This window comes from Capricornis sumatraensis, chromosome 19, assembly GCF_032405125.1.
Source record: "Capricornis sumatraensis isolate serow.1 chromosome 19, serow.2, whole genome shotgun sequence".
NCBI classification, from domain to species: Eukaryota; Metazoa; Chordata; class Mammalia; order Artiodactyla; family Bovidae; genus Capricornis; species Capricornis sumatraensis.
Window position 1 is genome coordinate 65,217,959 of NC_091087.1, and position 13,832 is coordinate 65,231,790.

The 13,832-nt window shown below is 42.3% G+C and overlaps 1 protein-coding gene across 3 annotated transcripts in view; it reads left to right on the forward strand.

The window, feature by feature from the left end:
• Positions 1–13,832, forward strand: part of UNC79 (unc-79 homolog, NALCN channel complex subunit) — a 209,032-nt gene that overhangs the window by 88,520 nt on the left and 106,680 nt on the right. For all 3 annotated transcript variants that reach the window (XM_068991237.1, XM_068991239.1, XM_068991238.1), the window contains exons 17-20: positions 933–1,074; positions 7,619–7,698; positions 7,783–7,931; positions 12,093–12,250. In XM_068991237.1, coding sequence (XP_068847338.1) covers positions 933–1,074; positions 7,619–7,698; positions 7,783–7,931; positions 12,093–12,250 — 529 coding nt within the window. The remainder of the gene's footprint in view (positions 1–932; positions 1,075–7,618; positions 7,699–7,782; positions 7,932–12,092; positions 12,251–13,832) is intronic.

The following is a 13,832-nucleotide window of genomic DNA, read 5'->3' on the forward strand; positions in this document are numbered from 1 at the left end:
GGGGTTGCACAGAGTTGGACACAACTGAAGCAACTTAAGCCGCAGGTATTGGCAGGTGGATTCTTTACCACTAGTGCCACCTGGGAAGCCTGGCATAATGTCCTCAAGGTCCATTCATATTGTATCGTGTGTCAGAATTTCTTTCCTTTATAAGAGTGAATAATATTCCATTGTATATATTTGCTATATTTTGTCTATTTGTTCATCTGTTGATGAACACTTGGGTAGGTATACCTAGCTCTCTTTAACTCGCATGTTATAGAAATGTCTTGCTCCAAAAAATTTGACTTCCCCCAGCCACCAGTATTTGTACCCAAATATGTTGATGTGAGGGCTTCCCAGGTGGTACAGTGGTAAAGAATTTTTCTGTCAATGCAGGAGACACAAGAAATGCAGGTTCAACTGCTGAATTGAGAAGATCCCCTGGAGTAGGAAATGGCAACCCGTTCCAGTATTCTTGCCTGGGAAATCCCGCGGACAGAGAGAGGAGCCTGGCTGGCTACAGTCCATGGGGTCACAGAGAGTCAGATACGACTGAGCACACACACACATATTGACATGAACCCCTTATTATTCTCTGCTAATTAAGTACTGTTAGTGAACAAAATGAGCATGGGTTGGAATTACTAGGTAATTGAGACAAGCACAGGAATTAAAGCAGAGGTGAGAAAGTGAGCCTAGGAAGTTTAACAACATTTTTAAGATTTTTTTCCCATATGTATTTTAAGCTAATGAAAATGTTTCAGAAAACAGCTGATCTAAATGTCCTTTAACCATTATGCCAATAACCATCATGGAGGCAGTGCCTTTGCTCCCCTGGGGTTCAGCACAGGGCCTGGGACCAGCAGGTGCTCACCTACTTTTGTTGAACTAAGAGGGACTTCACATCCCTGAAGGGCTGCTCATCCGGCTGCTTGTCATGTTTGTTTCAGGAGCCCACAGACAGCCTTGAAGATAGCCTCCTTTCCTCCAGACCAGAGTTTATTATAGGCCCTGAAGGTGAGGAGGAGGAGAATCCAGCGAACAAGCGTGAAGAGAACCCTGGCAACCGCCCCAAGCCCATGGAACATGCTGGTAGGTGGGCTGTGGCTTATCGGGAGTAGTGGGCACATCCCACCCAGTCTACACTAACATTCAGGACCTGGGTTGCTTAGACTAATCTAGACGTGGGCAAGTTCAGACTGGTGCACATGAACCATTTCTCTCAAGATTATGAAGTGAACAGATCCAGGGCGTGCTTCTGGTGGAGCAGAAGTCCCTGAGCATGTTTATGACAATAGGAGCTTGTGAGTGACAAAAACCCACCCTGTCAATGAAGGCAGCATCTCCACATTGAATCCTGTTCAGTGAATTGTGTTCTCTATGGAGAAGTAGCTGTGAGCTAAGGTTGAAGGGCCAAACTCTGGGAGACAGTGAAGGACAGGGAAGCCTGGCGTGCTATAGTCCATGGGGTCACAAAGAGTCAGGCACGACTGAGCGACTAAACAGCAACCACCAAGCGGAGGGTGGCAGCACTCTTGAGAGCGACTCGGGTCATTTGGCCAAAGCACAGTGCTTCTGGATAGAGGTGGCCAAAGCTGCGCCCTAGGGCTTTGGCTGGGACCTTGGATGGGCTCATCGTGAGCAGCTGTACAAGTCATACTCTAAGGCTACTTGGTTGGCTCTGCTCAGAGCTGGGAAGAGGGATGCCCTCATTCTAGTTTGCTTAAAGGCTCTGTGTAGGCTAACTGGGAGCAGCAAGATGGCAGGAAGAGGCCCCCATGAAATCATCTCCAGCTCTTCAAACTCTGAAGGGGTTTCAGGAATTTAGGGTGTGACCTCACGTCCCTCTGGCAAAGCCTGGTTTCTGGATCTGCACTGTGGCACTCTCTGAATTTGTATCTTCCTGCTTCCACAATCCTGAACTGTAGGTATAACTGGCCCCTGGGGGACCCGCTCCCTAGAACCAAAGTTTGGGAAGCACAGGCTTTCCATCACCCCTTCAGTGAACAGCAAACATTAAATAACTATTTTGGGGGCTCCTTTTCAACTCATGGGGCATCTGATCAGACCAGGGTAACTACATTGTTAGTACAAACTGCTTGGTTGGAACTCACTGCTTCAGCAGGAACTGTATAAATAGTTAGTTGAGGGTGAATATATTGACTTCCTGGGTGGCTAAAGTGGTAGAGAATCAGCTTGCCAATGCATGAGACGTGGGCTTGATCCCTGGGTCAGAAAGATCCTCTGGAGGATGAAATGGTAACCCACCCCAGTATTTTTGCTTGGAGAATCCCAGGAACAGAGGAGCCTGGCAGGCTACAGTCCATGGGGTTACAAAGAGTCAGACATGACTGGCGCACACACACACACACAAACAAAATATTGACTCACACTATTTAGAACCATTGACACTTAGATAAGGGAACACCTAAGATCACCTACTTCATTGGTTCTCAGCGTGTACTAGAGGCTGTAAATCTCTGTGTTTTCTTTTGACCATCCTTAATTGGGTGGCAGTTGGTGAGAAGATGTGGGCAAAGGATGAGGAGATCCAGGCTCCCCACCCTGCTTCAACCAGGGTGCTCTGTCTTCTGCTATTTCATATGTTGGAGTTCTAAGCAAGATTCTGTTTCAACAGAGGATTTCATGGAAAGAGATTTGAAGCCTGCCGATCTAGGTCAGCCTTCTCACTTTGTGGATGAGGAAAGTACATCCACGATGGTTGAGCATCTTGCTCGTGGTCATGTAGCTTCTGTTGTTCACTCCTGATTTATACTTTATGCTCAACATGACTCCAAAATGTAATGGAGCATCAGGGTCATCTGAGGAGTTGAAAGACAAACACAGTGAAATGAGCTCCACCTGCTCACCCTTGATCCTGGGTATACTGGGGTGGGAGACTGGAAATTGGTAACCCAAATATTGTGCAACTAGTTAGTGGCAGGGATGAGACTAGAACCTAAGTCTCTGGGTTTACTTAGATTTACTAATTATTTGCTAAGGCTGAGGTCCAAGCCATGTTTCTATCAGGAATTAATGCCTAAGGAAAGCATGGATTTCACTTATTATTTTTTTTCTCTGAAAGCCACATGGTGGATTTAGTCTTTTTTAAAAAATTAATTTATTTATTTTAATTGGAGGGTAATTACTTTACAATATTGTGGTGGTTTTTGCCATATAGCGACATGAATCAGCCGTGGGTATTCATGTGTCCCACCATCCTGAACCCCACTCCCATCACCCTTCCCTACCCTATCCCTCTGGTTGTCCCAGAGCACCACCTTTGAGTGCTCTGCTTCATGCATCAAACTTGTACTGGTCATCTATTTTACATATGGTAATATTCATGTTTCAATGCTATTCTCTCATATAGTCCGACCCTTGCCTTCTTCCGCATAGGCTAAAAGTCTGTTCTTTACGTTTGTATCTCTTTTGCAGTGTTGCCTATAGGGTCATCGTTACCATCTTTCTAAATTCCATATAGTGGATTAATATGCTTTCTGACTTATTTCACTCTATATAATAGGCTCCAGTTTCATCCACCTCATTAGAACTAACTCAAATGTGTTCTTTTTTTTAAAAATAGCTGAGTAATATTCCACTGTGTATATGTACCACAACTTCCTTATCCATTTGTCTGCTGATGGACATCTAGGTTGCTTCCATGTCCTGACTGTTGTAAACAGTGCTGCGATGAACACTGGGGTACATGTATCTCTTTCAATTCTGGTTTCCTTGTTGTGTATGCCCAGCAGTGGGATTCCTGGGTAGTATGGCAGATCTATTTCTAGTTCCAGTTTTTAAAGGAATCTCCACACTGTTCTCCATAGTGGCTGTACTAGTTTGCATTCCCACCAACAGTGTAAGAAGGCTCCTTTTTCTCCACACCCTCTCCAGCATTTATTGTTTGTAGACTTTGTGGTGGCAGCCATTCTGCCCGGCATGAGATGGTACCTCATTGTGATTTTGATTTGCATCAAAATTCACCAAGCCAGGCTTCAGCAATACGTGAACCGAGAACTTCCTGATGTTCAAGCTGGCTTTAGAAAAGGCAGAGGAACCAGAGATCAAATTGCCAACATCTGCTGGATCATGGAAAAAGCAAGAAAGTTCCAGAAAAACATCTATTTCTGCTTTATTGACTATGCCAAAGCCTTTGATGTGTGGATCACAATAAACTGGAAAATTCTGAGAGAGATGAGAATACCAGACCACCGAACCTGCCTCTTGAGAAATCTGTATGCAGGCCAGGAAGCAACAGTTAGAACTGGACATGGAACAACAGACTGGTTCCAAATAGGACAAGGAGTACATCAAGGCTGTATATTGTCACCCTACTTATTTAACTTATATGCAGAGTACATCATGAGAAACGCTGGACTGGAAGAAACACAAGCTGGAATCAAGACTGCCGGGAGAAATATCAATAACCTCAGATGTGCGGATGACACCACCCTTATGGCAGAAAATGAAGAGGAACTAAAAAGCCTCTTGATGAAAGTGAAAGAGGAGAGTGAAAAAGTTGGCTGAAAGCTCAACATTCAGAAAATGAAGATCATGGCATCCAGTCCCATCACTTCATGGGAAATAGATGGGGAAACAGTGGAAACAGTGTCAGACTTTATTTTTTTGGGCTCCAAAATCACTGCAGATAGTGACTGCAGCCATGAAATTAAAAGATGCTTACTCCTTGGAAGAAAAGTTATGACCAACCTAGATAGCATATTCAAAAGCAGAGACATTGCTTTGCCGACTAAGGTCCGTCTAGTCAAGGCTATGGTTTTTCCAGTGGTCATGTATGGATGTGAGAGTTGGACTGTGAAGAAGGCTGAGTGCCGAAGAATTGATGCTTTTGAACTATGGTGTTGGAGAAGACTCTTGAGAGTCCCTTGGACTGCAAGGAGATCCAACCAGTCCACTCTGAAGGAGATCAGCCCTGGAATTTCTTTGGAAGGAATGATGCTAAAGCTGAAACTCCAGTACTTTGGCCACCTCATATGAAGAGTTGACTCATTGGAAAAGACTCTGATGCTGGGAGGGATTGGGGGCAGAAGGAGAAGGGGATGACAGAGGATGAGATGGCTGGATGGCATCACTGACTTGATGGACATGAGTCTGAGTGAACTCTGGGAGTTGGTGATGGACAGGGAGGCCTGGCATGCTGCGATTTATGGGATCGCAAAAAGTCAGACATGACTGAGCGACTGAACTGAACTGAACTGATAATGAGTGATGTTGACCATCTTTTCATGTGTTTGTTAGCCATTTGTATGTCTTCTTTGGAGAAATGTCTGTTTAATTCTTTGCCCATTTTTTTATTGGGTCATTTATTTTTCTGCAGTTGAGCTGCAGGAGCTACTTGTATATGTTGGAGATTAATTCTTTGTCAGTTGCTTCATATGCTATTATGTTCTCCCATTCTGAAGGCTGCCTTTTCACCTTGCTTATAGTTTCCTTCATTGTACAAATGCTTTAAAGTTCAATTAGGTCCCATTAGTTTATTTTTGTTTTCATTTCCATTACTCTGGGAAGTAAGTCATAGAGGAATCTTGCTGTGATTTATGTCAGAGTATTCTGCCTATGTTTTCCTCTAAGAGTTTTATAGTTTCTGGTCTTACTTTTAGATCTTTAATCCATTTTGAGTTTATTTTTGTGTATGGTGTTAGATAGTGTTCTAGTTTCATTCTTTTACAGGTGGTTGACCAGTTTTCCCAGCACCACTTGCTAAAGATACTGTCTTTTCTTCATTGTATATTTTTGCCTCCTTTGTCAAAGATAAGGTATCCACAGGTGTGTGGATTTATCTCTGAGCTTTCTATTTTGTTCCATTGATCTGTATTGCTGTCTTTGTGCCAGTACCACACTGTCTTGATGACTGTAGCTATGTAGTATAGTCTTAAGTCTGGCAGGTTGATGGATTTCACTTATGATCTAATAACCTGTACTCTTTCTGTGTAAATAGATTTTTTTAACCCGACATAGTACACAAATCAATTAATTGCCACTTGAATAATGGTTAAAATCAAGCAGTTGGTTTTTGTAAATTACACTTCCCTTGTGCTTAATTGTTTGTGAGCTCCACTTACCTAAACATTTGCTCTGTTCGTCTCCCCTAAACACCACTTCAGGCTCTGGTCACAGTTTCTGGTGTACTTTTCCTCTCTTACTTTCTGCTGTTTGCAGGACACAGTTGTCTCCTCAGGGAAGAGGAATTATTTTCCAAGACCAGCCTTGCCTGCTGCTGAGCACCCTGGTCCTGCTTCTGCTTTGTGGGTCATCAGGAGGGGTTCTTGAGCTCTTCTGTAGGAGATTAGAGGAACGCTCTATTGATATATGTTCAGTGGTTTCCTCCTCTTTCTAGAATATTTCCTGTTTCCTGTTTTGTGGCCTGGCACCTATTTCTTACAGTAGTCAGATATGTCCTCCATTAAAAATATTAAAAAAATTTTTTATGCTAGACAAAGATGGTTTGACTCCCAGTATCTCTCATCCTAGGAATTGCCAAAACTTATAATAGTGATTTCAAAACATTTTATACTAGTTTCTACATTTGAGAATTAACTTGTGAATTCTTTTCTCTGGCATGCCTCATTTACAATATACCTTCCTCAAGCCACCCCTCCACCCCCAACTATAGAGGCAAAGGTCTTTTTAGAGATCTTCACAAGAAGATAAAACCATGAATAGTTCTCACTTAAATATTCTCAAGTCTTTAAAAGTATCCTTTTTTTGCAAGAGTAAGTCCTGTGAATGTGTGGAAAGGATACATGTGAATCCTGGGGTAAATCCTTAGGTGTTAATACAACTTGCATATGTCTCTTTGAAAGTGAAAAAGAAAGTGAAAGTGTTAGTTGCTCAGTTGCTCAGTCATGTCTGACTGTTTCCGACTCCAAGGACTGTGTAGCCCATCAGGTCCTCTGTCCATGAAATTCTCCAGGAAGAATTCTGGAATGGGTAGCCATTCCCTTCTCCAGGGGATCTTCCTGACCCAGGAATCAAACCCTTCCTGCACTGTAAGCAGATTCTTTACCATCTGAGCTACTAGGGAAGCTCACTTCTCTCTTTAATACCTGCATTCCCCAGTGTCTCAGATGGTAAAGAATCTGCCTTCAATGCAGGAGACCCAGGTTTGATCCCTGGGTTAGGAAGATCCCCTGGAGAAGGAAATAGCAATCCACTCTACTATTCCTGCCTGGGAAATTCCATGGAGAGGAGCCTGGCGGGCTACAGTCCATGGGGTCATAAAGAGTCAGACATGACTGAACAATTAACATTTTCACACTATACTATCTCTCTTTCAAATAAGAAGGCAAACCTAGCCAAGCCCTAGGCCCCTCCAGGTATCAGTGGAACTAGGTGCTTACAGGAGCATAGGGCTGGGCTGGGGTTGCTTCAGGGAATGAAAGGTATCTGAATACACAGTGGAAGTTGGAAGCCGAGGATCCTAAATCTAGCTTTCCTGCACTTGCATTATGGAAAGTATATATGCTTACTTGGAGAGCAAAGAAACACTTTACATGAATATTTTTAATATATTCTATTTACATATTTACTTCTCTTCATTTTATGGTCTTGATAATTCATGAATGATGGGGAAAAAAGTTGTGCTAACTTGTGTGTAATTATTTCTTCCTAGCAATAAAGAATGATACTGAAAGAAAGTTTTGCTACCAGCAGCTTCCAGTAACATTGAGATTAATATACACCATTTTCCAGGTATATTTTTTGAGATATTTGAATATTTTATTTGGTAGCATTGCCATTTGTGATAACTCAGTAAACATGTGGTTCTTTGCATAGGAAATGGCTAAGTTTGAAGAGCCAGACATTCTTTTTAACATGCTCAATTGCCTGAAGATCCTCTGTCTACATGGAGAGTGTTTGTACATTGCTAGAAAAGATCATCCTCAATTTTTAGCCTATATTCAGGATCATATGCTAATTGCAAGGTATGTCTTCCTAATAGTGTTTTTGTCTGTTTCTATTGTAGATTTCATCTGTGAAAATCAGTGTTAGAATAAGGCTTATCAACTCATTGGGTTATTTCTCTTAGTCAAGGCAGACTAATTTGCCTATAGGAAATACTTTCATTTCTTTCCTATAGTCTAATTTTTAAAGTATTTCAATATGAGGAATAGTAATTTGCTAGATACTGTAGAAGTAGAAAAGGCAAAATAAGGATTATTTTATGCCTTTTAATTGTTAGATGACTTAAGAATATAGTATATGGTAGAAAAATGTCAATTGGTATAAGTTAATAGATACCAAGTACAACTGAGTAAGACTCAACATCTTACTTGAAGTAGTACTGCTAATAAGCATCTAAATCTCTCCATATATTGTCTGAAAAGTTATTTTTTAGAGATTGCTGAAGCATTTTGAGAAAAATAATAAAACATTGTCCTAGATTTACTAATTATTTTCTTCCTGACAACCTTAAAATAACTGTTACAGTGTTCTTGGAAATAAGTAAAAAATATTATTCTCATTTAATATGTAAGCAAATGAGATAATTAAAAAAACATAAGTTTGGTTCAGGTTAACTTGGCTTCCCAGGTGGGTCAGTGGTAAAGAATCCACCTGCCAGTGCAGGAGACGCAGGTTGGATCCCTGGATGGAGAGGATCCCCTGGAGAAGGAAATGGCAGCCTACTCCAGTATTTCTGCCTGGAGAATCTCATGGGCAGAGGAGCCTGGAGGGCTGCAGTCCAGAGGGTCACACAGAGTTGGACACGACTTAAGTGAGTTAGAATGGAAAGCGAGGCTAGAGGTTGGGACTCGAGTGAAAGGCCTTTGAAAATAGAGGCTTTGTTGTTTGAAGTCATGTCTGACTCTTGTGACTGCATGGAACTGTAGCCTGCCAGGCTCCTTTGGCTGTGGAATTTCCCAGGCAAGAATACTCAAGTGGGTTGCCATTTCCTTCCCCAGGGGATCTTCCTGCATTGTGTCTCCTGCACTGGTAGGTGGATTCTTTACCACTGATCCACCAGGGAAGCCCAATGTTTACATTTGTTGATCTAATTATAATAATATAGACATGTCATGGTGGCTCAAAGAATCTGCCTATAATGTGGGAGACCGCGTTCCATCCCTGAGTCTGGAAGAAGGGCATGGCAACCCACTCCAGTATTCTTGCCTGGAGAATCCCCAGGGACTGAGGAGCCTGGCGGGCTACAGTCCATTGGGTTGCAAAGAGTCAGACATGACTGAGTGACTGCACTACTACTACTACTCACTTAACAGTATTTGGAGATCTATGGAAGATTTTGAAACAATGAACAGGGTCAGAATTGTACTTTCATCGCATGAGTATGGAGAAAAGGGGCTTCCCTGGTAGCTCAGCTCATAAAGAATCCACCTGTAATGCAGGAGACCCTGGTTTGACTTCTGGGTCAGGAAGATCCCCTGGAGAAGGGACAGGCTATTCTTGGGCTTCCCTGGTGGATCAGACAGTAAAGAATCCACCTGTAATGCAGGAGACCTGGGTTCGATCCCTGGGTTGCAATGATCCCCTGGAGGAGGGCATGGCAACCCACTCCAGTATTCTTGCCTGGAGAATCTCATGGACAGAGGAGCCTGGTGGGCTACAGTACGTGGGATCACAAAGAGTCAGATGTGACTGAGTGACTAAGCACAGCACAGCACGTGAAGAAAAGAGATCACTGGGGACCATCTGCATATGAGGGTATGCAAAGAGCTTGCAGAGGCTTTGGGAATGTTAAGATATAATACAGAACTCCCTTCTGAAAAGTTTGTTCAAAGAAGAGGGAATGATCAGATACTTGGAGGGGAAAAGAAGTAGATGTCAAGTGTTTTTTGAATAAAGAAGTTTGAAACATTTATGGTCCATAGAAAGGAGCAGAGGAAAGGGAGTAGTTGGTGGAGCCAAGTCCTGGAAGGCAGGCACATGTGATCAAGAACAAGGGTGGGGAGAAAGAGGAGGAATGCCTTTTCCTTTGAAGGGAGATGCATTTGTAGGAAAAGGAGAAGTGTCAAGGGGATCGTAACAAGTAACTAGAACCTTAAGAATAGTAAATGCTGATGTCTTCCTCTGAGAGGGAGGGGGCGATAAAGATTGAGTTGGGAGCTTGAAGAATATGGAAAAAAATATGGAACAGGTTACATGAGGGAAGCAGTAAGGCATCAGCAAGAAATCAAAGAAGCACTAGCCTTGGGACCTTGCCGAGGTGAGCTGGCACCTAACTGTGATGGGCCAGGCATGTAGGAATTTGTGGATTTTTTCACCAGTATTCTGGGGCCTGGAAGTGGATAAAAGTAGGCAATGGGTTTATTCAGGAGTGGGGATTAGTGCTTTGATTATGGTGGAAGTTCAGAGGGATGAGGAATTCCAGAGGATCAAAATGGTTGACTCTGGGATCCTGTCTAAAACTGGAGGCAAGCGAAGCCAAAAGAGGTTTGACATTTGGGGGAAGAGTACAGAAAAGGGGGAAAAATAGCCTAAGTCAGGATCAGAGGTGGGAACTGAATGTTCTCAGCCTTAAGATAAAGGCCACTGTGACAGGAAGAGGTGGACCTGTGAGACCATGGCTGGATTCACTAGAGACATTGGCAGAGGCTTGGATGAGGAGGAAGTCTAGCAGGGACCACATTCAGCAGGGAAGGGAGAGGGGACAGGGCCCTATAGGTGGATGGCATGGGTTTCAAAAGAAAGAGGTTGGTAAGAGAAGGCCTGGAGGAAGCCATGGAAAGCAAGGATTGTGTGGAGCTAGTGAAGACAAGGGTGAAGATTCATAGAGAGGTTAAGGGGAAATTGTGTTACCAGCAAGATGTCAGGTTTCAGCTACGCTGGAGGGGGAAATATGCTAGTTTCCTAGGCTGCCCTAAGAAATGACTGCAAACTGAGTGGCAAAAAAATTTATATTCTTGCTTGGAAGTCAAATGTCATTTTGATTCTGGTGTTAACTTTAGAGCCAAAGAGGAAACAAAACAAAATAAACCAAAGTGAAAACAAACAAAAGCCATACTTCAGATAATTGAATAAAAAATTTGAAAATATTATTACTAAAAATATGCATTCAGAATTATCCTGGCATGTATTGTTAGGGACTTTGCTTTAACTTACTAAGGTGCGTTTTTGAGCAGTATTGGTCTGATTTTAGGAATGGCAAGTATTCCTAAGATGTTACCAGGGATGCCTCTCCCTTTCTGTTTGTTTTCTCTCTCTCCTCCCCTACCCCTTTCTCCCTCCCTGCCCATTGCTTAGCCTCGTTCTCTCTGTGTTGGCTTCTTCTCAGGAGGCTGCCCCTGTGAGGTGGGACAGGGTGGCCAGCAGCTCTAGAGCCACATCTCACTTCATTCTTGAGATTTCAGAATACATACCAAAGCCTGGAAAAGGATGCTAGGTCGAAAGCCTGGAACAAGATGCTTGGTCACATGCCCACCCCTGGACTAATCACTCTATTCATTACATTGAAGTATTCTGATTAGTCTGGGCTTTGTGTTCACTCTTAGGATAGAGAAGATGGGGGAACTTGATTAACAACCCTGCCAGTTGGTGCAGAGGCTGTTCTTAATAGGAAAAGAGTTGTCTGCTAGAATAAGAATAAGAGGATGCTAGGCAAACAAAACCAATAAAATTCTCCAAATGTTCACTGTAAGAGCATTTTCAAAAATCACTTATCACCTCATCACCTTAATATAACTAATATCAGTTATTATTTAACAGTCATTGTCCATTTCTGTGCCTGGATTTATAATATACAGTTTAAAACTTTATGTTAACATGCAATGTTAACTGGTAGCATTTTTCTGTGTTCTTATATAAAAGTAATTTCTTAAAAAAAATTAACATAGGAAAGGGCTTCCCTGGCAGTTCAGTGATTAAGGCTCCACCTTAATGTCGGGGTTGAGGGTTCGATCCCTGGTCGGGGAACTAAGGTCCTACATGCTACAGAATGCAGCCAAACATTTAAAAAGAATTAACATCGAAAAAGAACATAGAAAAAGAGTGTATCAGAGGATTATAGTCTTGTGAATGAGCATCCCTACCAGCTATCTGTTAATGACACTTCCCATAAATTAAGATAATAAGATTTATTTCTAGAAAGTTTGTTGTAACTGTAACCACTTTGCTTTTTCTTGATTCCCCAGCCTGTGGAGGGTCGTCAAATCTGAATTCTCCCAGCTGTCTTCGTTGGCAGTTCCTCTCCTTCTTCACGCTTTGTCACTTCCTCATGGTGCTGACATCTTTTGGACAATCATAAATGGCAATTTCAACAGCAAAGACTGGAAGATGAGGTTTGAAGCAGGTACCACTGTATTAGCTTAAAAATTCTCTCTGGTTCACAAGGTAAACCAGATGTCCAGTCATGATATCTCTTTCTGGCCCTTCCTTTTCCTCCCTTCTTTTTAGAAGGTGTTGTCCTGCTTGCTAGTGTTCTTTGTTGGCTCTACTTAATTGAGCTTCCTTGATAATAGAATTTTTCAGAATGGTCCTTAGGTAGGTTGACCCTGTCTAGGTTTGTCTAAGATAGTCCCAGTGTATGCCTGTTGTCCAGAAGTGCTTATTAATTGTACCCTTGTTTACTCTCAAAGGGGTCCTAGTGTGAATGGTAGTCAGCCTAGTAGGTTACTTGCAATGGAATACCTGGAAATGTTTGCTTAAAATGCAGATTACTGGGCCTCATCCTAGACCTACTGCATCAGGATTTTAGGAGGTGAGGCCAGAAATCTATATTTCTAACAAGTTCTCTCCAGGTAATTCAATGGAGTTTGAGAAGCTCTGCTGTAGTACTCTTGCCATTGAAACATCAGGGACCAAGTCTGCAGGGATGCTTGTCATTCCTAGTGCTTAGAATGGCAGGTTCCTAGAGGAACATGGCATGGAATGAACATGGGTGTGTCTTAGTCTTATATCTGCTGGCCTCATTGTCACTCTAATCTGCTGGTACTCCCACTCTCAAGGGGTAGCAAGCAGGGTTGGCACACCACAGTGTGCCTGGTCAGAATGGTTTGGTATATTTTAGTGTCTCAGAAATTTTGCAGAGAAATGGAAGTTCCATCAGGTGAGTTAATTACTATACTTTGAGTTTAGTTCTCTAACATCTGATCCCCTCAAGGAGTTCTTGCTTTTAATGTCCCATGAATCCCAGGGCTGGTTTATTTATGTGACAGCACATGATATTGTATGAAATTAGAGTAAAACTTTCTAGCAAAAGACTACATGGTATTGGCAACATTTTATAGACATTTGAATACAAATAAAGCAGTTAAATATCTGATTATGTTGCTTTTCTACTCAAAAAATTTTAATAGGTCTTTAGATGCCTAGAGAATAAAGTTCAGAGTCCTTAAACTGACATTCAAAGATTCCCATGGTCTAACTGCACGTGTTTGTAGCCTTATTTCTCGCTTTTCTTTCTACATATGCCATTGCTATTTCTCCATTGCTTTTTGCTTTTCTTTATCCATGTGTTGACCATTCTGTGCTCTCCATCTGAAGTCCTCTTCCATTCAAGTTCAGTTCAGTTCAGTTCAGTCACCTAGTCGTGCCTGACTCTGTGACCTGATGGACTGCAGCATGCCAGGCTTCTCTGTGCATCACCAATTCCTGAAGCTTGCTCAAACTTGTGTCCATCAAGTCAGTGATGCCTTCCAACCGTCTCATCCTCTGTTGTCCCCTTTTCTTCCTGCCTTCAATCTTTCCCAACATCAGGGTCTTTTCTAATGAATCTTTCTTCCATTCAAGGTCCCATTCAAATGCCACCTCCATTTCATGAGTCTTCAAATGCTCCCACAGGGTTTCACTTTCTCTGTTTGTTCAGTGGAAAGTCATTTCTTTATCCTCTAATCTCCCGTAGCATTTTATTTCTACCTTGTTAATGGCAGTTC